At 40.7% G+C, this 25402-nt stretch overlaps 1 protein-coding gene across 1 annotated transcript in view; it reads right to left on the reverse strand.

Annotated features, from left to right (window-relative positions):
* The window catches only part of MOSMO (modulator of smoothened), a 61909-nt gene extending 41337 nt beyond the window's left edge, over positions 1 to 20572 (reverse strand). Inside the window, exon 1 of the mRNA XM_036113182.2 lies at positions 20429 to 20572. Coding sequence (XP_035969075.1) covers positions 20429 to 20534 — 106 coding nt within the window. The 5' untranslated portion in view covers positions 20535 to 20572. The remainder of the gene's footprint in view (positions 1 to 20428) is intronic.
* Positions 20573 to 25402: the final 4830 nt, after the last annotated feature.

Here is a 25402-nt window from a genome sequence, read left to right on the forward strand (position 1 = left end):
TTCGAACTTGAAGGGATTTAAAATGCTAGGAATGTACATTAAACAATCTGCCTTTTATGACTTAAAAATATGAACACTGCAAAAATGGTAAAGGAAACAATGCTCTGATCATATCTACTCATTCACATATACAGTAGTGAGGGAATGATAAGTGGAGTGTAAATGTAGAACATGAAATATATAATTTATATCACCTTTAGGAAAATAAAGTTTTAGAAAGAGAAAATTAAAGGAAATATGACTGCGTACATTATACACAATTCCTAAAGAGGGTAAATATAGTAAAAGGTAAATTAAGAAAGGAAGCAGCCATTTTAGAAATAAGTTTAAAAGACCCTTTGGATATTCAGAGTATGAATTAATGTGCTTCTGATGATACAATTTCCTTTCTTTAAATTCCAGGGTCCAGCAGCCTATCCATGATATTGCTGAAATGATTATAATCAAACAAGTACCATAACTTCTACTGCTTAGTGGAATTAAATAGTCACATAAAGGATAATTACATTTGTATGTATGTGTATATATGTATATGCATGGATATGTTTGGTGTAATAATTATATTCTAGAAAACTTGAAAATTAGAAAGGAAAACTCCAATAGTTTAACTGATAATGATGATTTTTTATTGATGTCAATGACATACTTTATATTTTCTGGATAAAAGACATACAGCTCTTAAAATGGATGGACACAATCTAGGAAAAGAACTGAAACCAATAATTTAGAAGTATAGGAATTTAATGACCTAAAAAATTATAGACTTTAAAGATTGAAACTGCATCCAGATGTTCTTCCAAAAGGTTGTATTTAGCTAGCTATAATAAAACCCCTGGAGATTGTTCTCTGTGTCTGTCAGGCAAGAATCTCCAAAGGAACAGAGAAATGTTCGTACTGAGGCAGAGGAAGTGAAGGCAAGGGCTAGGGGCAGGAAACAAATTAGAAATTCAATCTTCTTGCCACTGCAGAGTAGGTATTTGGCAGCTTTCTTTCTCAATACCCAAACAGAATCTCAAGTGTTTGGATTCAGAAAAATCTAGTTTTATCTTAAATTCTAATTCAAAACCTTGACACTAAAATAAGGGACACTCATAAGAAATTTTCTTTCTCCATCACTCATAATCTGGAGGTGATAAGGTAAATAATAGGTGCCACTATATTTTGGGTGCTTACTTAGTGCCCGTCATGGTGTTAGGTGCTTTACATATGCTCCTTTAATCCTTGAAACAATCCAGTGAGGAAACTTGAGCAACCGGTTAAATGACGAGGTGCCAGCTAGAAAAAGCTGGAGTTTGAATATGAACGAGGTCTGACTCGGCAGCTGTGCTTAAAGTTTACTATTTAGGAATATTTTTGTAGAACAGTTTGATTTTTCTTGAATGTTTGTCCAGAGAGTTAAAACCTTAGAAACATCAACAGAGAGGTCTCATAAACACTGACTTCCACAGGCAAGTGGCACATTCTCCACAAACAGCTATTTTGGATAGGAAATAATAAAATAATTTTCTCTAGATGTTAAGAAATTCAGTTAATCTAGTAAAAGACTATAACACTATTTTATATTCTTAATTCTGATTAAAAGCATTTTTTTCAAAATAATCTGATCGCCAACCTTACTTTTTATTTTTTTCTAAGATTTTATTTATTTATTTGAGAGAGAGAATGAGAGAGAGAGAGAGCATGAGAGGGGGGAGGGTCAGAGGGAGAAGCAGACTCCCTGCTGAGCAGGGAGCCCGATGTGGGACTCGATTCCAGGACTCCAGGATCACCCCCTGAGCCGAAGGCAGTCGCTTAACTGACTGAGCCACCCAGGTGCCCACCAACCTTACTTTTTAAAAAATTTTTATTAAAATTCTGGTCCTCAATCTTCTGGACAATTTCTCTGGTATATTATATGAAATTATATTTTTAAAGTCACACATTTTAAAGATAGTTCAGGAGTGATTTAAAAAAGAGAATTCCATTTTGATGCTGCTAATTCAAGAAGAGGTTCTTCAGATGCTGTAATTTAAAAAAAAAAGTTTGAAGATATACTACACAAAGTGCTTTAAAGGAGATTCAACTAAATCTTTGTACAGTTTGATTCCTCCCATCATTTCTACTCAGCAAAATCTCAAATAGCAGCTTGTGTACTCAAGATATCTACATATTTTCCCCCTTCATCATGACCTTTTCAAAGGACATGGAGTTCATTTAACGACCAGTTATTATGTCTTTGTTTCATTGCTATTTTTACTTGCCTTCTCTAATGAATGGATCATTTCAAAACCACAATTTAAAAAGTAATACTCGTTCTACTATCTCTCATGTAAACAATGCAGGTCCGATGATGGCATTCTTTACGACTCTCCCCCTATGTGTCCCACCAAGTCACCATGTGATATCTTAAATTACATATAGATTAATGTATTTAAGAGTGCAGCTCTCTCGGGGTGCCTGGGTGGCTCAGTCGTTAAGTGTCTGCCTTCAGCTCAGGTCATGATCCCAGGGTCCTGGGATCGAGCCCCGCATTAGGCTCCATGCTCAGCAGGGAGCCTGCTTCTCCCTCTCCCTCTACCCCTCTCCCCTGCTCACACTCTCTATCACACGCTCTCTAATAAATAAATAAAATCTTTAAAAAAAAAAAAAAAAAAGAGTGCAGCTCTCTCATGCACTCCAGGCTTGGTTATGAATACAGACACTATCTGTAAATACTCATGACTTTGACACTAGCTATAATTCAGGAAACTAGTTATTGTTGAAGTAGGAGGAATGTGAATCAAAAGGAAAATCTATCAGGTCATCTTAGAATTCATAAAGAAAAGGGTGGGAATAGTCACATACCCTTTAATTTAGGAAGGCAGATTTAAAAAAGATAGCATGATTGCATGGAATGGAATTCTTGAAGCAAAGGAGATTCAAGAGGTTAGGGAGCTCTTGAAAATGTAGTTCTAATAATTACAGATGATGCCAATAAAAGAAAGGGAGGTAGGTACTAATGAAACGAGGATGGTAGCACAGGAACTCATTTGAATAGCATACTACAAACATTAAAAAAGCAGTGTGGTATAATAAATAGAACACAGACTTTTGAATCCAGCTCTATCACCTAATTAAATGATGCCAGGAAAATCATTTCCCTCTTTGAATATGCTTCTTCATCAGCAACATGGGAATAACATTTCTTGGGGAGAGCTATTATAGAGGGCTTGCTACCTACTAAATTCAGTATTTCTTGCTGTTCTTTTTGTTTTTAGGCTATATCCCATTAAGGGAGCACAGTCAAATCCATGTTCAAAAGTTCCTTCTTTTTCCCTTGGTAGTTACATTACCAATTTGATATAGTTAGGCTCATTGGTTTCAATTTGTATTCAATATTAGGATTTGCTTTCTTTCCATCATTCTTAATTTTTTGAATATGTAAAACACATGCATGGTTCAAGCAAAGAGCACTCTTCCTACTTCATTATAGTAGTGGTTCTATTCATTATATAAGGTAGAAATTCTGACCATTTGTCCATGGGCTAGAATATATATTCTGGTATGCTAACATTACATGTGCATCTTAAAGCTACATAGCATTTATAATCAATGTTAAGATAGCCGCCTATGGCAACTGAAAAGATTATAGCTAAGATTCTTCAAAAGTTAGTCCCATTAATTTTAGTTGATGCTTACACTGCTATGTGCCAAGCACTTTAAGTATTTTATGTACATGAATACTTTAATCTCCAAACAGACCTCTGAAGTATGTTGGCCAAGATCATGCTGCTAGTAAGTGGAATAAATAGAACGCGAACACAGACTCCAGAGTCTGTGCTATTAGCCACTTAACTATAATGCCTCCTGCATTCAAACTGATCACACCTATATGGGGACTATAGAATTTAAACCTTTTCTGGCTTATATAAAAAAATGTGGCCTGGGCACCTGGGTGGCTCAGTTGGTTAAGTGTCTGCCTTCGGCTCAGGTCATGATCCCAGGGTCCTCCCCGCTGAGCAGGGAGCCTGCTTCTCTCTCTCCTCCTGCCCCTTCCCCCTGCTTGTGCTCTCTCTCTCTCTCAAATAAATAAAATCTTTAAAAAAATATGTGATCTTAGGAAAATTATTGTCATAACTTTCCCATTACTAATAAAAATTTAAAAGATAATAAGCCAATATGGACTAAATCTCTTATAAATATCTGTAAATATTTAGACCAACTCAACTGCACTAGCCATTCACTGATTTATCTCGTTCAATGAATATTTATTAAATGCCACTGGGAGGTAAAGTGAATTAATTTACTCTCTTTTCTTCTCCAAATCCCACTGAAAAGACAAGGCAATGTATATATTTTTTAAGAATTCTCTAATAGCATGGGAAAATGACAAGGATATCAACAACAAACAGAATGACTAAAGAATTTCTGGAATGTATAAAAGAACAAGTTCACACAAAAGGAGAAAATGTCACTACAGCCTATAACAATATAGTCAAAAGATAGCCCTCTTCCTCATTAGAGAAGTGGATGAATTCTCCAAAAACAAACAAACCCCAAAAACCTCAGTAAAACCCCAAGCTCAGAGAAATAGGAGCTGAGCACAATATGAGGGTTGTGTGTGGTATCTAAGTGGGATATAAGAAAAGTCAGTGGGAACTGCATCAGTTCCTTGACCATCTTGAAGAGCTGATGACATCTGCACTCCAGACTTTTTTATCTGGGTATGAACTGCCTGAATGGTCAAGTTGGGAATTTGTAACAACAAGCTCCTAAAAAGGGAGGGCAGAGGGCAGTAGGAGGGAATGTATAAGGGATACAACACTTTAGTTAACTCTAGGCTAACACAGAGAACAAAACACTAGCCAACAACTTATACAAGCAAGAAAAATAGCACAGTAGGAAAACCTATAATGTACCCAACCTCCCTGACAACTGTGAAGATACTCACAATAAAGGACTATCACATCTTAAATAGAGTGTGGTCTATTTAAAGCAGACATCTTACTAGCTACTGTGGGATTCTAAATGGTTACTGGATGATAGTCACCTATTGGGTGGTAAGTAGGTAGATAACAGTCCTCTAAAGCTCCTGGGCTATTCTTATATCAGAGACATTTCAACATATAAGAGTTGTTTGTCTTCTTTTTTTAAAAAAGATTTATTTATTTGAGAGAGAGAGAGAGAATGAGAGCAGGGAGCAGAGGAGGAGGGAGAGAATCTCAAGCAGACCTCCCGCTGAGCGCAGAGCCCAACATGGGGTTCGATCTCATGACCCTGAAATCATGACCTGAGCCAAAATTAAGAGTCCGACTGAGCCACCCAGGCGTCCCAAGAGCTGTTTGTCTTCTGATCCTAACCCACTAAATCTTAGCTAGAGTGAGTCCTAAAGGCGATCTAACATGCTGATATATGACTGTATACATCTGTTTAAAATAAGATTTATTGGGGCACCTGGGTGGCTCAGTTGGTTAAGCGACTGCCTTCGGCTCAGGTCATGATCCCGGGGTCCTGGGATCGAGCCCCGCATCAGGCTCCCTGCTCGGCCGGAAGCCTGCTTCTCCCTCTCCCACTCCCCCTGCTTGTGTTCCTGCTCTCACTCTGTGTGTGTCTCTGTCAATTAAATAAATAAATAAAATCTTTAAAAAAATAAAAAAATAAAATAAAAAAAATAAGATTTATTGTTTTTTAAGCGATTTAATGATTTTTTAAATTTTAAATTAAACTCTGAAATTATTTTATCTTCAGGATAATGAAATATACTCATCTTATGTTTCATAATAAGCAAACGAAGAGGACTTTAACAAATGATCTTATAGGCTACCTGTAATCATCAATCATGCTTTACTTTTAGAACTTTTTATCTAACTTGGTTACTGACTTCAACTAATGAGGTCAAGGTCCTGCTTTATATACTTAGCCAGTTGGGGGGAGATCTACTCTAGGGCCACAGACTACAATCCATAACCCACTTAGCAGATGTTAGCTAGAGTAAGAAGGTTGACAGAATGTTAATGGCTTATATAAGCTGTCATCATTACTGGGAAATCCCCCAAAACATATTACCTTTGACATGTAGAACAGCACTTTCATATACACATAGGGCTAGGCTGCCTAGTACTCTTTTCTCTTAGTGGAAGAAGGTAGCAATCCAAGTAAGTATCAGGACCACAGTACAGTGTGTATGTTAAAAATGAAATGGGGAACCAGGTCTAACACAGTGATATATCCTAGCTTAAAAAAAATCAGACTGTTTTTGATGACTGTATGATAGGTAAAGAATCAACTGCATTATATTCTATGTATCCAATGTAATAAGAGATTAATCCATTTAGTTGTTAAACAACATTAGCTACTATAAATGCCTGTACTGTGGTAGATGTTTCAGATATACCAACTTTAGTTCTTAGAGCCACCTTGCAAGGTAAGAGGTACTATCCCCACTTATAGATGAGGACACTAAACCCTACAGAGGCCAAGTAACATGCCCAAAGCCACAGAGCTGGTAAACAGCAGAGCCAGAACTTGAACAGACTTCTGATGTCAATCCCCATTCTATTTTCACTATGATTTTCTTAATCAGATAACTGTCTAAGAATTTATCATACATACCCACTTTTAAATCAAGTGATGGGATTCATGAGGATGAAAGGGGAACACAAACTATTTTTCAACTGGGGAAAATAAAGAATAAGTATTTAGGTAATTTTTTAAGCACAAGCAAAACATCTACAGCAAAGTCTGAATCAGAAGCCAAGTTTCAACAGAGGTACTCTTCAAGGGGGCATCTGGCTGGTTCAGTTGGAGAAGCATGTGGCTCTTGATCTTGGGGTTGTGAGTCTGAGCCCGACGTTGGTTGTAGAGATTACTTAAAAATGGTATCTTAAAAAAAAAGAGAGGCACTCTTCAAGTTAAAAATATTTTGCACCATCTTATACCCTAACTGGCATATAAAATATTGTTTTTCTCCTTACTCTGTCCATCACGGGCCCCCCTCAACAAACAGTAACCATACTAGCCCAGACTAACAGGGCTTTCCATTGAATAAGGAACACTGGATCCAACTTTTTCTGTATCACCTTGTTTCCCCATGGCAGAGATCATTTACCCACTACAAATTCCTCATCCATTCCCCATGTAACACACCACACATACCACATGCACTTTGATGCACTCACGCACACCTTCTTGGTCTCCGCTGATTTAACTCTATCTCAGGATATTCCACTTGAGGAAATCCCTTAAACATACATTTCTTGCAAATTCTCTCTTCTTCCTCTGATAGGCAATTTGGAAGTCAAAAAATGACATAAAATAGTATTGACAAATGTAAAAAGAATCTCAGTAAAGCACCTACAATCACAAAGAAGGAATATTATAAGTGTTTTTTTTTAATTGAAGTACAGCTGACACACAATGTTAAAGTGGTTTCAGATGTAAAACATTGTGATTCAGCAAGTCTATACATTATGCTGTGCTCATCACAAGTGTAGTTACCATCTGTCCCCACAATACTATTACAATACCATTGACTATAGGAATGTCATAAGCTTTAAAGTCAAATTGGCAAATTAAAGGATCAGAGAAATAAGCTTCCTTTTCTTCTTTTTATCTTTTTAAAAATGTTATTAGCAATGCAACTGTATTGCTTTATACTATTTTTTTGTTGTTGTTACAGAAGTAAATATTTCAGTTACAACATGGTCTTATGGGTTAACCTAGTAATCTAACTCCTGTATTGATCCAGAGAACCAACCATTCAACCTACAAATTAACTTTCATTTTATAATATATATATGTGTGTGTATATATACACACATTTTATTTATTTATTTATTTATTTATGAGAGCGAGCATGAACTCAACAGACTGGAGGCGGGGAGGGAGAGAGGGAGAGAGGCAGAGAGAGAATCCTAAGCAGGCTCCATGCACGGCACACAGCTGGATGTAGGGCTTGATCTCATGATCCTGAGATCATGACCTGAGCCAAATTAAGAGACGCTTAACCAACTGAGCCACCTACGTGCCCCTTACCTTAGAATATTTTTTTAAAATCAAAGTTGGGAATGACTATATTGTAGCTGGGCCTTACTTTCAAAATGGAAACCAACTGATAAAAAAAAAAAAGCCTGCATTCTGTGGATATGCAGCTACTAAACAATAATTTGATCTATGTATATAAGTATCATGCTTGTAAAAATGAGATAAGATTAGGAATGTCAAATATACTCTCTCTTGAGTATTTCTTAGATCCATTTCTACTTGGATATTCTATTCTATTCAAATATAACATGTCTAAACCAAACTCATCACTTTTGCCCATAAATCAGTTCACTCTCTCAAGTTCCCAATTCATTCCCTACTCTAGGTTCAAAATCTTAATGTCAACCATAACACCTCCTCTTTCTTGCCACATGCAAGGTTGGACTGAGTGCTACCTAAGGTACAGAGATCAATAAATCATATTCCCTGTTCTTAGGGAACTTAAAAAAAAAAATCTACCAGATTTCTACTAGAAAATAGGCAAGTAACACACAAATAACCATGATACAGGCATGCTACCATGAAAAAATGTGCAAGGTATTACCAAGGGGTTGGGAGGGGGAATCACTTTGGTAGGGACTCAAAAATGATTTTTACAAAGATGGTGGTTCAAACATGCTTGGAAGATGGGAAGGTCTGATAACGCAAGGACTGGGCAGAGTGACAGGATACTGAGAATAGATAACACAAGCAAAGAATAGAGATGAGAATACAAACTGTATTTAGGAAACAGAAAGCAATACAGAAGAGCTAGATTGTAGATCCATGCAGGGAAAAAAGTAGGATCTAAGGTTGGAAAGGTAAGCTAAAGCCATATTGTGAAGATATTTGAATGCCCTTATGCTGTGGAAGATGAAGTCACTGAAGGTTTCTGGTACAAGAACATGAAGTGGTTAATAGCCAGGATTCTGGAGCTAGACTTCCTGGGTTCAAATCTCAGCTCTTCTACTTATAAGCTGTGTGACCCTAGGCAAGTTACATAACTTCTCTGTATCTCTGTGGAGGCCAATAACAGCATCTATACACGGATATTGCGAAGGTTAAATTAGTAAATACATGTAAAGTACCTAGAAAAGTATCTGTCATAAAATAAATGCTATACAAGCATTTGTGATTATTGTATTTATCCTTTAGAAAGCTGAATTTAGCAGCAATGTTTCGAAATGGACTGGAATGGAAATTTCCCTGCCTTTACTCATGCCATTTTACCCTCAAGGACAAGCACTGCCCAAACCTTTGTAATTATTTAAATATTCATTACTAAGTGTATCATCTGTTAAGCTCAAATGCCATCTCCTCCTCAACCACCTGGGCAAAAAGTAGTTTCATCACATATTTGACACATTTCTTACGTATATAATTTTATCTTCTGAAATACAGCGCGGGTTTCTCGAGGATAAAATACTTTTTCATTTGTTTAAATGCAGTCTCTCAGTTCCTTACAGACCACACATACTTCAATAAGCATTTGTTGTGAGGCTGTCTGGAATAAAATCCAGTGGTATAGGAAATATTTATGGGAAGATCTAAGAAATACTCATAGTAAATTAAAGATTTTATTTAAATGAATGGTACTTTTAAAATGAAATGGTTATAAATGAAATGGTCTTAGAGATCCTTGCCTTTTAAGTTAGCGGTCTGGTCAGCAGAACTAACTTGAACATGGCCTGTTTTCGGGGGGAAAAAAAATCTTCCATTATTATAGCTGAAAGTAGACCCAGTGATGTTCCAGGTGAGTAACTTACTGTGAATACAACACAAATGAGGAAGGAGACCCAGTGTGATTTTGCTCTCCTATTTTCTTACTTGACTCAACCAACTGCATTTATCTTTACTCCTTTTACTCTCTAATGATAGCAGTATATAGTCCCTGGTTGAACAGATCTATATTAAAAGGCAACAGCTGACTTTTTGCTCAATATATACAACAGCCAAGTGTCAAAATGCCAAATGTGACCTTTTATTTATAGCAAGGCTAGTATAAAGAGACAAAAAAGTGCAGCCTTTTCCTCCTAATTAAAAAAAAAACAGAGCAGTAGTTCAAAGAAATGTCACTTTGCTTTGAAACTGGAGTCATACATTGAAACGTCATGTAAGTAAATTACACATTTTTGGTATATACTCATAAATACATGTATCATTGATAGCAACACCTGAATCCATACGCTTCTCTATTTTGTCAACTCTAAAGCAATAAATCCCAAAGGAACATCACATTCTACGTGCTCATGGAATATTTGGTAAGGATTCTCCCCCCTGTAATTTACAGCTAATGAGAGAATACATAGTAAAGTTTGCATAGGTATGTTATGGAAAAATGACTTTGATCCAGATACTTACTTTTAGGCACCTTGTTATTCAAAGATTCTTAGGTTCCTTCATGGCTATTGTTTAACCTCTCTAGTATTTTTTTTTTTTTAAGATTATTTATTTATTTATTTGACAGAGAGAGACACAGCAAGAGAGGGAACACAAGCAGGGGGAGTGGGAGAGGGAGAAGCAGGCTTCCCGCGGAGCAGGGAGCCTGATGTGGGACTCGATCCCAGGACCCTGGGATCATGACCTGAGCCGAAGGCAGACGCTTAACGACTGAGCCACCCAGGCGCCCCTAACCTCTCTAGTATTTCAACAATAGCTTTGCTAAATATTACTTTTTCATCAGTCTGTAGCCAACAAAGAATGAAATAATACAGCCACTATACCTAATCTGTTGTGGTCAACTGGATCAGGTGTTGCAAGTATTAAACTTTTTAGCAGCCAGCTGCTAGTTGGGCAAAGAATTAGAGAAAGCACTTAGGAAAAATCGTGTAGCTCCAGAGCTTGAAAATAAAGCATTCTGACAACCAAAAAGATATGATGTCATGTTTACATAAATCATCATAGACAGGTAAAGCTGTAAATATGAAATTTATACCTATATACGGTCACTGCTGTCATTGTACAACCTAATCTCCTGGATTACTTTGGGGATATAAAAATAAGGTCACTATGCAAATAATTATCCATTCAAGTTGTGTGATTAAGCTCTTATTTACAATCCAACAATAACAATTTCATAAACAGCAATACTTCATTATGTGACTAAATTTCCCCTATAAGATTATATAATATGGCCCACTGCTTAAATATGCATTAAAATGAAGTATGAAAAAAACCCAAAAACTCACAGTTGCATTATAGAAGCTAAAGACAACTAGAAGAAATTTTATTCCATAGACAAAAACTAAATTTTCAGTTCTACTATTTGCCAGGTTTCTATAAAGAAACAATTATCTCATATATTCCAAACATATTTCCGGCCTTTGAGGTGAAACTAAATGGACTCTTGATACTCAACTGTAAAGTTTATAGATCACTAGCTCTTAGATAAATTCCTTTAAAAATAACTTCTGGGGGCACCTGAGTGGCTCAGTCAGTTAAGCATCTGACTCTTGGTTTCAGCTCAGGTCATGATCTCAGGGTCACGAGATCAAGCCCCACATCAGGCTCCGTGCTCAGCACAGAGTCCACTTGAGATTCTTTCCCTCTCCCTCTGCCAGCTTGCATCCACGCACTCTTTCTCTCTCAAATAAATAAACAAAATCTTAAAAAAAAAAAAAACTTCCGAACTGAGGATTTTCTCAATGCACTGCAGTTCCTACTCTTTAACCTATAGAAGAACAGAAAGTTGGGAGTCTGAACCTGCCTAACAGTTGGAAGGGCTGAAAAAAGTATTAATCGAGTCTGAATGATATAATTTTTATTAATAAAAAACTCAACTACAACATGTCTAAAATTAACTACATGGCTAGTAAATAGCAGGACGGGCATCTGACTACATGCTGGTTTTGGTTTGATTCCAAAACCCGTGTGCCCTTTCTATGATGCTAGGCTGCCTTTCATTTAGAAAGCCTCTTCAATCTGTTCCAGAGACATATAAACCCAATGCAGGCCTTGGTTTTGGTATGTATGTGTCCCATCAAGTTGATATTACCACTACAATGGACTTCACAGTCTTTCTTCCTGGATTGGACTCAGTTATATTCAAATACAGACACACCATGTTGCCTTAAGTCTCTTTTTAGAACAAGGCAAGCTGTAAGTAAGACAGGTAGTAAAAAGGGAAATATTAAAAATTAAAACATTTTTTTACTTTTTATATAATGACTAACACTGGAGCATTTTGCTATGTACTAGACCAAGTGCTAATTCCTTAATACACCACGGTTTATTTCCTCACAACCATTCTTTGAAATAAATACACTGTCTCCATTTTATAGCTGAGAAATCAAATTACATGCCCCCAAATCATAAAACTTATAAAAAGGGAATCCAAGAATCTATCTAGATATGGCTGACTCTAAATCCCGTGGGACCATTTTAATTTTACTTTGTTGCAACTCCAGTACAAACCTAGTATTTATCAGAAAAGGGGTTGAAAGGCAACACTGCTGTAGGTCACACCCGCTGAGTGGAGGGCTGATGTACATGACTACATTATGCCAGCTTTGAAAGCTCTGGCTCTAACAGAAAAGTAACAGAATTTAAGAAGTCTGGTCAGTCTAATAAATGCAACAGCATCATCACTCTGTCATTTCTTTTTTGGAATTTCCTGCCTTTTAGTGATTTCCATTTACTCATGGCTTCTGTCCATGTTCTTGGTTCCAAATGCCCCTTCTCCAAAACTTTTAGGCCTACTAGCTTATATCCTTCATCCTGAAGTGCCTACATCCCTGTTGGTAACGGTAAAAAGAAAGGACTTCTGGAACCAAGGTTGTAAAGGAAATAAATGCTTTGTTCAGGAAATCTAATCTTGTATTGGAAAATCTGGCCTACACTGTGAAATTTACAGCATCATGAATGATTTCAAGCTTCAAGTATGTCCTGTGAACGTTATAAAAAAGACTGGTCTTTGAATTTTTACTCGAAGTTCTTATTATTTGCCAAGTATTATTTATACTGATAATGCCATTCTTTAAAAAACCAAATAAAAAAAAGTACCACTTTGCCCATTTTAAAGAAATATTATTCTTTGAAGTAAAAGAAATGTACTGGCCCAAATGTTCAACTGATTAATGGATAAATTAATTTGGCAATAAAAAGAAATGAAGTACCAATATTTACTATAATATGGATAAGCCTTGAAAACATGATGCTAAGTGAAAGAAGCCAATCACAAAAGACCACATATTGTATGATTCCATTTATATAAAATGTCCTGAATAGGCAAATCCTTAGAGACAGAAAGTAGACTGGTTGTTGCCTAAGAACAGAAAGTTGAGGGGTTATGGCTAAGGGATGGGGGTTTCTTTCTGGGGTACTGAAAATGTTCTAAAATTCACTGTAGTGATAGGGGCACAACTTTATGAATATACTAAAAGCCACTGCATGCACACTTTTAAATGGGTGACTTCTATGGTTATGGGAATTACATTTCAATAAAGCTGTTTTTTAAAAAGCAATTTACTGGGAAAAGACTCAAAAGACTATTGAAGAAATTTTGTTAATGCTTCTTAAATTAAAGGAGAATACAATCGCAAGATTTTTGCCCTCTTAGGTAGAACCAAATTCTGTCCTTCATTATAAGTCATGTCCAAAGAGATTAACAAAATGAAGTTCTGGATAGACTGCTTTGTTTGTTTAAACTGATGTTACAGGGGCGCCCGGGTGGCTCAGTCGTTAAGCGTCTGCCTTCGGCTCAGGTCATGATCCCAGGGTCCTGGATCGAGCCCCGCGGGCTCCCTGCTCTGCGGGAACCTGCTTCTCCCTCTCCCACTCCCCCTGCTTGTGCTCCCTCTCTGTGTCTCTGTCAAATAAATAAATAAAATCTTTAAAAAAATAAAAATAAAAAATAAACTGATGTTACAGAGCTCCTTCATGGTAAAGCACCTCTGTGATCACTGAAGTTTTTATCATTCAGGGGAAAGCGCTATTTAATAATTTTCTAGTATTTAATAAACAGGTCTGCTTGGATAGCTTGTAATTTTAATGTTTTAAACCAAGGACCCCAATTTGTAGGCCAGGATCCACTTGTAGATCTTACATGACAGATGTCAAGTACCACAGTCCCCTATCTGAGGCTTACCAGGATTTCCTGTGGAGAGGGTAGTGGGCAGCAGAATAGGAAATGACACCCTCTTCAAGTCTTTCACTTCCCCAAGCACCTGCCAGTTTTTATACTTGAGCAGAAAGAAATCTCTTTCCCCAAAAGGTCAGCTATCTCCTAGGTTTCAAATGAGGGACAGGGGAGAGAGGGGGCTGTAGCATAATGTTTTTAGCTTATCTGTGTCCCCTCACTTAAACCTTCCCACGTCAGAGGAATGACTACATTCGACTAGCAGCTTAGAAAAAAACTGGGCATATGTGGTCCATCTTTTTGCCTTTGGGAGCAATCTGCCCACTCATTTCCTCTGTTCTTTCATGCTGGAAGCCTTATAGGGCAGGTGCCTCAGTCCTGCTGGGGAATGGATGGTTAAGTCTATTCAATTTTGAGGTCCAGTAAGAGGAAGATGCTTGTGCACAGATAAAAGCCACATTCTCTTTATCAGTAATAAAATAATATTTTGGATCCTATTCCTTTTTCCCCTCAGTTCAGAATATAAGCAGGAAAGAGTGTGTCCGTTATGACTCCTTAAACACTCTAACATCCAATCTAATCAATTTAAAAAAAGAACAAGAATGAAAATATTTTCAGGAATAAATACACTAACTACCACAGACTACAAAGTGAATGTGATAACCAACAGTATAGAGGGAAATGTGACTAGACACAAAAGAGGAGTTCCTTTATGTACTGGAAGAGACTTTTGGAAAACGTTTGGAAATCTTTGTTAAGAACACTAAACTAAGATGATTTAGGATGGCATCACCCTAAATGGTCACTAAAATCCTTGCTGTAAAGGGAAGATGGCTCAATGAAGGGATCTCTAGATCATTTTTATCAGAAGCAGCATTGCTGAATTGTTGACTTTCTTAGAATTAACTCAATAAAACTAAAAAACTTTTTTCCCCCCACAAAAATTTGTCTCTTTAGGGATGAGAAAACAGTGATAGTGAGGTTAAGGGACTTGTACAAAGCAAAGGACATCACTTAAGACTAAAACCCAGGGGCGCCTGGTTGGCTCAGTCGTTAAGCGTCTGCCTTCAGCTTAGGTCATGATCTCCAGGCCCTGGGATCTAGCCCTGCATCAGGCTCCCTGCTCAGCGGGGAGTCTGCTTCTCCCTCTCCCTCTGCCTCTCCCCACTGCTCCTACTCTCTCTCTCTCTCTGTATCTCTCTGTCTCAAATGAATAAATTAAAAAAAAAAAAAAAAAAAGACTAAAACCCAAATCTCCTTCTTTCCCTCTTCTGAAATCTGGCAAGAACTTCAGCCACTTAAGAATTTTAACCTCCATTAAGTAAATAAAAGGTGTGCATAAATAAGATTTCGGTAATACTTCAATGAAGAGTTTTCCTGAAGGGAGTCTGCAACACTGAAACTCAAATCTCATGTGCAAAGCACTGACATGTGGGAAAAGGTGTGGAAATGACTATTCTACATTGGCTAAATATAAAAAGCCTAAGAAATCAAAGTCATGGACATTAGGTTGCTTCAAAAACTATAATGCACTATATAAAATGAAAGATATTGTTATTGATGTTGAGTTCTAGTATTGAGAAGAAATTTGACCCGACACAGCAGAATCATGCAATTTTGCCCTTATATTCACCTGCCATTCAATATTTTTTATTAATAGGAACCACTAAGGGTCCTTACTAAAGTGCCTCCTCATGTACTGGAAGAGACTTTTGGAAAACGTTTGGAAATCTTTGTTAAGAACACTAAACTAAGATGATTTAGGATGGCATCACCCTAAATGGTCACTAAAATCCTTGCTGTAAAGGGAAGATAGCTCAATGAAGGGATCTCTAGATCATTTTTATCAGAAGCAGCATTGCTGAATTGTTGACTTTCTTAGAATTAACTCAATAAAACTAAAAAACAGTATCTACTTCTGTTTCATTATATCTTCAAAAGTCTGTGTATAACCTACAGGCTATCAGAGCAAGCTCAGGAAACGTTACCACATACAAATGAAAATAAAATGAATGTACTTTCTCTGTATTTGCACCAATACAATAAAATCTAACTAAAAATTCTGCCACTATGAAGCATGGTCCACAACCTTATGATAATACAGTTTATTGGCCAGGATTTTAGGAAGTTATCCTATTCAGTTTTTTGTTTTTGGATTTCATTTCCTTCTGTGGTAGTTCAAGTAGAAACTTGAAGAGTAGAGAGACTAGAATATGGTGATGAGAGACTAAATGAGGAAGAACAGTATAGGAGTGATGCAGAAAGTCCAATGCCAAGAGGGAAGATGAATTTGACTTCTGCTAAGCCTGGCCATATTATTCTTGGTATTTCCTTATTACCAAGAACATCTAATAAAGAAAATGTGTCAGTTCTCACAGTAAAAAGTTCTGAGCTTTAATTTCAAAACTGGGATTCTGACATGTTATCATAAACTAGAATAGCAATACAACAATATCTAACCTTTAATGAGCACTTACTATGTGTCAGGTACTGTTCTAAATGTTTTACATGGATGAACTAAATCATCATTAACAATCAAATGAAGTGGGTATTATTAATATCCCTATTTTACAGAGGAAGAACTATAAAGAGAGAGGCTAAGTAACTTGCTCCAAATCAAAGAGCTGATAAGTGATGAAGTTTGGATTTGAATTCTGAAATTTTCTGTACTAGTTCACTACAGTGGTTTTCAAATTACATCTGCAGAACCTTTCAGCTCCAGGATTCAATTTTCAAAATATATTTTGTCCATTTAAAAAACTGCAGTAAAAACATCACCATCAAAATATGCTGTATTTAATGCACTGAAGGGAACCAACACATTAACTTTTTGCTGCTAGGCTGTCACTTCTGTGCAGATCTTAGAATAAAGCTAGTCCTGTCACTTCTGCCATCTTATTTGAACTTCCTGTAAATGTTTCATTGATTTGGAAGGTGCAATTCTGTCTAGAATTTTTTTAAAAACTCAAGACTAGTTCTGTCTGCTCAGATAAAAGTGTACATTGAGGGCGCCTGGGTGGCTCAGTCGGTTAAGCGTCTGCCTTTGGCTCAGTTCATGATCCCAGAGTTCTGGGATCGAGTCCCACATTGGGCTCCCTGCTCGGCGAGGAGCCTGCTTCTCCCTCTGACCCTCCCCCCCCTCATGTACTCTCTCTCTCTCATTCTCGCTCTCTCAAATAAATAAATAAAATACATAAATCTTTAAAAAAATAAATTAAATTAAAAAAAAGTGTACATTGAGCATACAAATGCTGTACCAGGCAAAGTTCAGGTGCATCTTATCACAGCACAAGTCAATAAAGAAACATCCTATTTAAGTTTTGGGGGCTTACTGTCTGACATATTTAAGGTAAGAAATATAGGTTAGATATGATTTTGAAAAATTTCCTACTATCTCCTATTATTCCTCTTCCAAGTTACAGAATATTTAATTGAAGGGTATCCTGAGATGCCCAAGGAAACTGTTAGGAAAAAAACCACTTCCTCCACCCATTTTAGCCACACATCCCCTCTGTCACTCTGGACCTTGCATCCATAATTCCCTGCCCTTCCACCTTGATGTATCAATCACTCCCAGTCAGGTCTTCAATTCTATTGGGTCCACAATCCCACTGACCATATACCATCTGCTATTCATTGACCAGTACATCAGCTCTTTCCTTTATTCACTTTTACTTTTTATCCAGCTGAGAATCCATGAGCCATCATTACAACATTTTGGCCAATATGTTAAACATCTTTGCTCCTCTGTCATTTTGTTGCATTTCGTTGGCAAACCCCAAACATGAATGAAACCTTCTACTGGCTTTCACCACGCACTTGTATCAAAGCAACTGAGCACTACTAGAGAAGGTCAGTAAGGCAGGTGGCTTATCACACTCTATGTTCTTGACCACTGATTTCAACGAGGCTTCCATGCTGCTAGACAATCCTCCCGTATCACTGGTTGGCATGCTTTCTCTCCAACTATTTACTTATTTCAAACATGTTCTACTTTTTTCAAGCCTTGAACTTCTGTCCCTCCCATCTCTGCAGCAACTCATAGCTGAAGACTTTGTCTACTGATGTTATTCCTGTCCTGCACAGTTGAAAATCCATGCATAATTTTTGACTCCCTCAAAACTTAACTACTAATAGCCTGTAGACTGGAAGCCTTGCCAATAACATAAATAGCTGATTAACACATGTTTTGTAGGTTATATGTATTATACATTGTATTCTTAGAATAAAGCAAGCTAGAGAAAAGAAAATGTTAAAATAATCATAAGAGAAAGTACATTTACAGTACTGTATTTATTTCTATCAAAGAAGATTTGATTTCTTCTTACAGTGATTTCTTCCTACAGTACTGTAAGATTTCTTATCAAAGAAATTCCATGGGTAAGTGGACTAGTGCATTTCAAACCCAAGTTCAAGGATCAACTGTGTATCTTTCCCATGGACATTTACATTGGGATTCACCTAAAAGCACTTTGCAAAAATCATCTTCTATTTTAGAACAGTGAAACCTCTTCACCCCTAAGTATATACAAGGTCCCCAAGTAAGTCTCATGAAAGAAGTCACCGTACATATAACTAAGATAAAAACAACAGGCCATGAAGGGCATGTCACACATATAACTGTACAAACTAGTAGTAACACTGACATTGTCAACATTTTCAGAAACAGCCCATAGTTTCATCAAATGCCAAACCATCCCAAACATTTTCTTATTCACCTTACAATTTTTAAAAAACTGAGATATAACTGACATACATTGTGTACACTTGATTTGATATTTATATATTGCAAATTTACCACAATAACAATTAGCTAACAGCTCAATCACATCAAAATAATCATATATGTTTTACAACTAAGAGCTCTGCTAAAACTTGTAAAGGCAAGAAAAAGAGAATTTTTTAGTGTGTTATTTTAATAACCTGTAAATCTGACAGCATGATTTTGTGTTACTAGATCTAGATGGAGGAGAGAAGGGAGGGAGGAGGGAGCAACAAATGTCCCAGCTACAGCTTTTTTTAAGAGCTAAATATACTGCAGGATAAATACAGAACCATAAGTAATACTTAAGAAGTAACTCTGACAGCACAGTGATACATTTTTATAACAAATTATTCACGGAGGGAGTCTGACATTCCCAACCCCCAATATTCCCTTCACCTGCACTGAACAAGCAGTTAGAAAACAAGCTCATTCCTTCATTCCGATCAGCTCTCCGATCAGCTCTCCCGACAGCTGTGACATTAATTAGAGGTTTGGTCTCACAGGTCTGGGTGAGAGAGGGTGAGAGAGAGAGAGCGAGAGAGAGCGAGAGAGCGAGCGTGGTGGTCCAAGAAGAGAAAAATCCTGCAAGGGCATTCACCTGGGATACCCTTCAGAGGGATGCCTGCTTCTCTCCTGAGGGCACCACCTTGTCTCTGCCGCCTACAGCTCCGTGGTGTTACAGCAGACACTGCTACTACTGCTGGGCTGCCTGAAACTCTAATGTGTTATTTAATTTTGTAACTACTATTAAGATCTCTAAAGCGTTTTGTGATGCGCTGGAATGAAAGATGCTCCATAAAACGAAGTTTATTATTAGTATTATTATAGCTCCCGGGCCTAAAATAAAGCAAAATTATAACCACACAGACTTCAAAGGGAAAATCGGAACCCACATGCGTCTTAAACACTGCCAAGCGGGCAGGGGTCAGGCGAGGGCGCGGGGGAGGGAGACCCCCGCCCCCACCCAGCACACCAGCTCCGCCAGCACCATTAACCCTGTCTGGTCGGGCCACCTGGAACCCGGCCGCAGCTCCCTCCCGGGCCGGGGTCCGGACCTGACTCCTCACGCTGCTCTCTGGGGCTTCTCTCTCTGCCCCACAGGCTGCCTCCCTCCCGGCCCCGGCTCTCCGCCTAGTTTCTAATTCCTTCACAGGCGCCTCAGTTTTCTCCAAATCGGTTTCTTCCCGTCTCCCACCTGGACTTTCTCCCCGCCTCCCCCGTCCCCCCCAATCCAGGACGAAGCTCGTTCCTCTGGGGTCCCTCAGGTCCGGTGACTGTCTCCCCACCAGCCCCCCTTCCCCGTGCGGGACCCTCCAGCCCAGCCCAGGTCTCGTCGCCCCTCGGCCACTTTTCGCTCAGCCTGGGGCGCCGCTCCCCTCAGCCCGAGGGTCCCGCTCGCGACCGCGCGTCCTCTTCTCCATCCCCTCTCCTCCCTCGGCCCCCTGGGCTCCCGGCCCCGCAGCCCCGGACGCCCCCTCGTCCCCTCCCTCCTCAGGCCAGCCCCCGCCTCGCACCCTCCAGCCCCGTTTTCCCCTCAGCCGGGTCTCCCCTCCCCTCCCTCAGCCCTCAGCCAATCCCCCGTCCGGCCCCGCGCGCCCGCCGCTCACCCGCGGACTCCCCGGTGTTGATCCAGTCCGGGTTGGCGATGCTGGCGATGGCGAAGATATCGGCGGCCAGAAAGAGACATCCTGAGATGATGGTCAGTTTATCCATTTCCCCGCCCCGCTCCCCCCACCCCCCGAGCCCCGGGCAGGCCGCGGCCTCACGCCTCCCGCCCCATGGGCCGCCGCCGGGGCCCGGAGTCCCCGCGCCGCCGCCTCGCGCCCCCTCGGCCCCCGCGCGCCTCTCGCGCCCTCCGCGCGCCCGGGACCAGCAGCCGCGGCGCGGCCCGCACAGCCGGAACCGCCGCCCGCCCCGGAACTGCTCGTCTCGCCCGCCCCTCACCCGGAAGCGAAGCTGCGGCGCCAGCGAGGCCGGGCCAGCTCCCGGGCCGCGGCGAACCTGCTCGGTCCTCCCGGCTCTGCCGCCCGCCTCGCAGCCCGCCTCGCAGCCCCGGCCCGCAGCTCCGACCCTCCCGACCGCCCCGGGCTCCGCTGCGCTCCGCCGGCCTCTCCTCGGCCGCCCGCCTCGCTGCCCTGGAGCCGGACCGGCAGCCGGCCCAGGCCCCTGCCCCGCGCCCGGGTCTCTTCCGGCAGGCCACGCCGCCTTTTGGCTTTCTTGCCAATAATAATACTGTTATCGTTGTTAATGACCGTTTCGTGACAAAATGCCCCTAGTCTTTAGCCTTTCAAAAGGGAGACTAGATTGGTAGGTGGGGGACTCTGCCGAGTGACTCGGGGCTCCGTACAGCTCTTGTCACCTTGTGTTAGCATTGCCCCCTCCGCGTCGGTCAGCTCGGGGACTGCCCCATTTAGGAAATAACTGCCGACACCTAGTGGGGGACTGGCCTGGACATGCGAGACAAGGTTTCCACTCTCCGGAAGCTTACGTCCTGGTGGGGAAGAGACAAACACGTTAAAATTTTATCTTGAAAATAAAGATCATTTCAGGTGTTGCTTTATGAATTAAATGGGGGAGTCGGTCTGATGGCGGGGGAGAAGGAGGCCTGCGGTGATACTTAGGATGGTCAGGGAAGGTTCACTGAGATCACCAAGATCATAAAGACCTAACCTGTGAAGATGTGGGCAAGGCTACTCCAGACCGAGGGAAAAGCCAGTGCAAAGAGGATTAGGGGAAGGGACAGGGAAGAGGTTGGCTTGTTCAAGGAACTGAGGAATAGCCTGTTTGGCTGCAGGGTAGTATGAAAAGACAGACAGGTAGGCGGAGGCCAGAGGTAGAGCTTTGGGAGCCATGGTAAAAAGTCTGGATTTTGTTCTAAGTGGAAAGGAAAGGCACAGGAGGTTTTCAGCAGGAGACTGACAAGGTCTTATTTAATCTGTAAAGATAGTGTAGTTAGTAGGGGGGAGGGGCAAGTTTGAAAGCAGGGATACCAGTTAACAGGCAGAGTACTCTAGGAGAGAGAAATGTAGCTTTGGTTAGGATGAGAATAGTGAAAACGGAGAAAAATGTACAGCTTTGGCTATTTTGTAGGCAAGGAAAATGACTGACAATGCAGGAGGGGTTGAAGCAAAGAAAGGCCTCAGGAATGACTCCTAAGGTTTTGGCCTTAGTAACCAAGTGTTTGGTGATAACTATTTACTGAGTTGAGGCCTGAGGAGACGCTTAGTTTGGATGGATAAAAACAAGAAAAAAAACAAGACCTTGGCATAATTTGTTATGATCAAATACAGATGATCTAGCCATCTACAATTTTGCTGTCTAGTGGAGGTTTCTTTTTCTTTCATGACTCATGGACCAAATCACCATTAACCCTAACTTTGGATCCAGCTCTTTCCTGGATAGTCTCCCATGCAGCAAACAGGAGATGGGACACTCATTTTCTCCTTAAATGCCACATAGGTCATCTCTAGAAAGACCTGGAAGAGTGACATCTGTCTCTATTTTTGGAATGCCTACATGTTCACAAAACTCAGCAAGTTTCAAATTCCACTAAACCCAACAGCCTTGCAGAAACTCACAGAGTTATCAGTGTCACCACATAGATTGGGTAAGGAGGGATTTGATTGCCAGTCTATAGACATTCCTGTCCAAACATTGGTCTCCTGGAGGGAAGGATATTAAAAAAATATATATCATTTAGTTTTCTTCTGCCACACAAATTGGCAGAAGCTGATTGATATATTCCAGGGATTCAGATATGCATATCACATTACTGTAGGAGGCTTTTTTTTTAAGTACTGGAGAAGTTTGATGGAATCATATTCTTGGCTTTTTGTCCAGAATTTCTGTTGCCCAGTAATACAAAAAACTCCAACTACATAGTTCTGAATTCTCAAACAATGTCCACTGATGTTGACTACGAGGCAGTTGATGAGAATCTTGAGGTGAAATGTTGGAACAGTTTGCCTATTCTTTTTTTTTTTTTTTAAAGATTTTATTTATTTATTTGACAGAGAGAGAGACAGCGAGAGCAGGAACACAAGCAGGGGGAGTGGGAGAGGGAGAAGCAGGCCTCCCGCCGAGCAGGGAGCCCGATGTGGGACTCGATCCCGGGACCCCGGGATCATGACCTGAGCCAAAGGCAGACGCCCAACGACCGAGCCACCCAGGCGCCCCAGTTTGCCTATTCTGAACCCAAATGAGTGGAATGATGATCACTTGATTATTGTGTTAAAAAAAATACAAGTATATGGGCCTCCTAGGTGGCTTAGTCGGTTAAATGTCTTAACTCTTGATTTCGGCTCAGGTCATGATCTCAGGGTCATGAGACTGAGCCCTGCATGGGGTCCGAGCTGGCCATGGAGCCTGCTTAAGATTCTCTCTCTCCTTCTCCCTCTGCCCCTCCAAACCCTCTATAAATAAATAAACAGGGGCGCCTGGGTGGCTCAGCCATTAGGAGTCTGCCTTTGGCTCAGGTCATGATCTCAGGGTCCTGGGATCAAGCCCCGCATCGGGCTCCCTGCTCCGCGGGAAGCCTGCTTCTCCCTCTCCCACTCCCCTTGCTTGTGTTCCCTCTCTCGCTGTGTCTCTCTCTGCCAAATAAATAAAATCTTTAAAAATAAATAAAATAAATAAATAAAATAAATAAATAAATAAATAAATAATAAAACAAGTATAAATTTCTCCTTCTATCTGGGCAGCACTTCCCAGTCCTTCCTATCTCTGCCCCTCCACAAAAGTTTCTGGATCTAAGATTAAAGGATAAAAACAAGCAGTATGATGGTAACTACACTTATCGTGGTGATCATTTCATCATGTATACGAATGTCGAATCACTCTGTTGTACACCCAAAACTAATATATGTCAACTACACTTTATAGGAAAAAAATAGCGCGAAGTTAAAAAAAAAAATTGAGAACTTTTTTTTTTTTTTTTACCAGGTTAATGGCCACAGGTCTTAGACAATAGTCACCTATCCCATTCCTTCTTACCAACCAGGATGGGGGTGGGAGGGGTGGACAGGGACCAAATATTCTGTTTACAGATTTTTCGTTAATCCTGTTTTTAGCCCCACATCTCATTCTTGACTTCCAATGTGTCTGGTGTTTCAAAGTCCCAAGCCTCTCAGAGATCTAGAGGACAGATCAGTTCCCTTCTCTATATCCCACTCTAGATTTTAGTAGATGCAAACCCTAGGGGTTAAGAGAGGTGGTGTGATGGAACAGAAAGGATACAGAACTGTATTGCAGTCCCACCCCTTCTACTGCCTTGAACTTGGTAAAGTCCTGTCACCTCCCTGGGCCTCTTTCCCTCCTCTTACTTAATAGACTCCCAGAGTCATGCACTCTGCCTCAGTGATAGAACCTCCCCATCCCCTGACTCACCCCTAAGCAAAACAGCTGGGACTTTTCTATTCGGAGAGAAATGAGCCACAAGGATCCTTAAGGCAGAAAATCCTTGGGGACCCAGAAGGCCCCCAGGAGGGATCTATGGTGGCAGCCTGGAGTCATAAATAGGCATTCAGTGGCTGTTAAGGGGCTGTGAACACGGTGTGCTTTATCGTGATGGATGGTAGGCCTTGGCCCAGCAGAGGCTGAATCCAGATGGGACCTTGGTGAAAGCTGTGGAGGGGACTGTGTAATCACTCTTCTCTTTAAGGAGTATCTTTGGCCTGACAGAATAAAGAACACACTGCTTCCCCGGGGGAGGGGAGGGTCAAGTTCACCACACGGGTTAGGAGTGTGGAGGATGCACCATACATAAGCACATGGAGTTTCCGGGATTAGATAAAACAAAAGAGCTAAGGGGCGCCTGGGGGCTCAGTCGTTAAGCATCTGCCTTCTGTTCAAGTCATGATCCCAGAGTCCTGGGATCGAGCCCTGCATGGGGCTCCCTGCTCTGCGGGAAGCCTGCTTCTCCCTCTCCCACTCCCCCTGCTTGTGTTCCCTCTCTCGCTGTCTCTCTCTGTCAAATAAATAAATAAAATCTTTAAAAATAAATAAAATGCTTAAAAAAAAAAAAAGAGCTAAATCCAGAGTTTGTTTGTGCCCTGGGCTCAAATCTCCTTTCCTCTCACGGATTGGGTTCCACTGGAGCTGACTCAGAGACAAGAGAGTATCGATTAGCGATTAGTGAGCAGGGAGTTTATGAGGGAGTGCCGCTCAGGAGCAGGGGAGGGGCGGGGAGGCAGCAGGGAAGGCTGAGGGAGCAGTTTGCAGTGGTGCAGTCATTGGAGGCTTTGGCAGACCCCGTGGGAACTCTGAAGCTGGGATGGCTGTTCGGAGTTGGGGAAAAGGGGCCAAGCCTTTGTATCCCTGCATGTACTAGTCATCGGATGCTAGCTACCCCAGGAATGGGGTATGACCTTGGGTGAGGCTGCTCTTCAGCCAAGGACAATTCCTTGAGAGGGCTGACAGCTGAGATCTGTCAACCTCCCACCTTCCCAGTAGCTGGGGACTGGGTCCTTCAGTCTTCAGGGGGACCAGGAAGCCCAAGGCAACATTTGCCACAGTGCACCCACTGTGCTGTGCAGATCCACCTGCTTCTTTTCAGTTCTGAGAGCGGGACCCTGGTGGGGATG

This window comes from Halichoerus grypus, chromosome 6 (genome assembly GCF_964656455.1).
Source record: "Halichoerus grypus chromosome 6, mHalGry1.hap1.1, whole genome shotgun sequence".
Lineage (NCBI taxonomy): Eukaryota > Metazoa > Chordata > Mammalia > Carnivora > Phocidae > Halichoerus > Halichoerus grypus.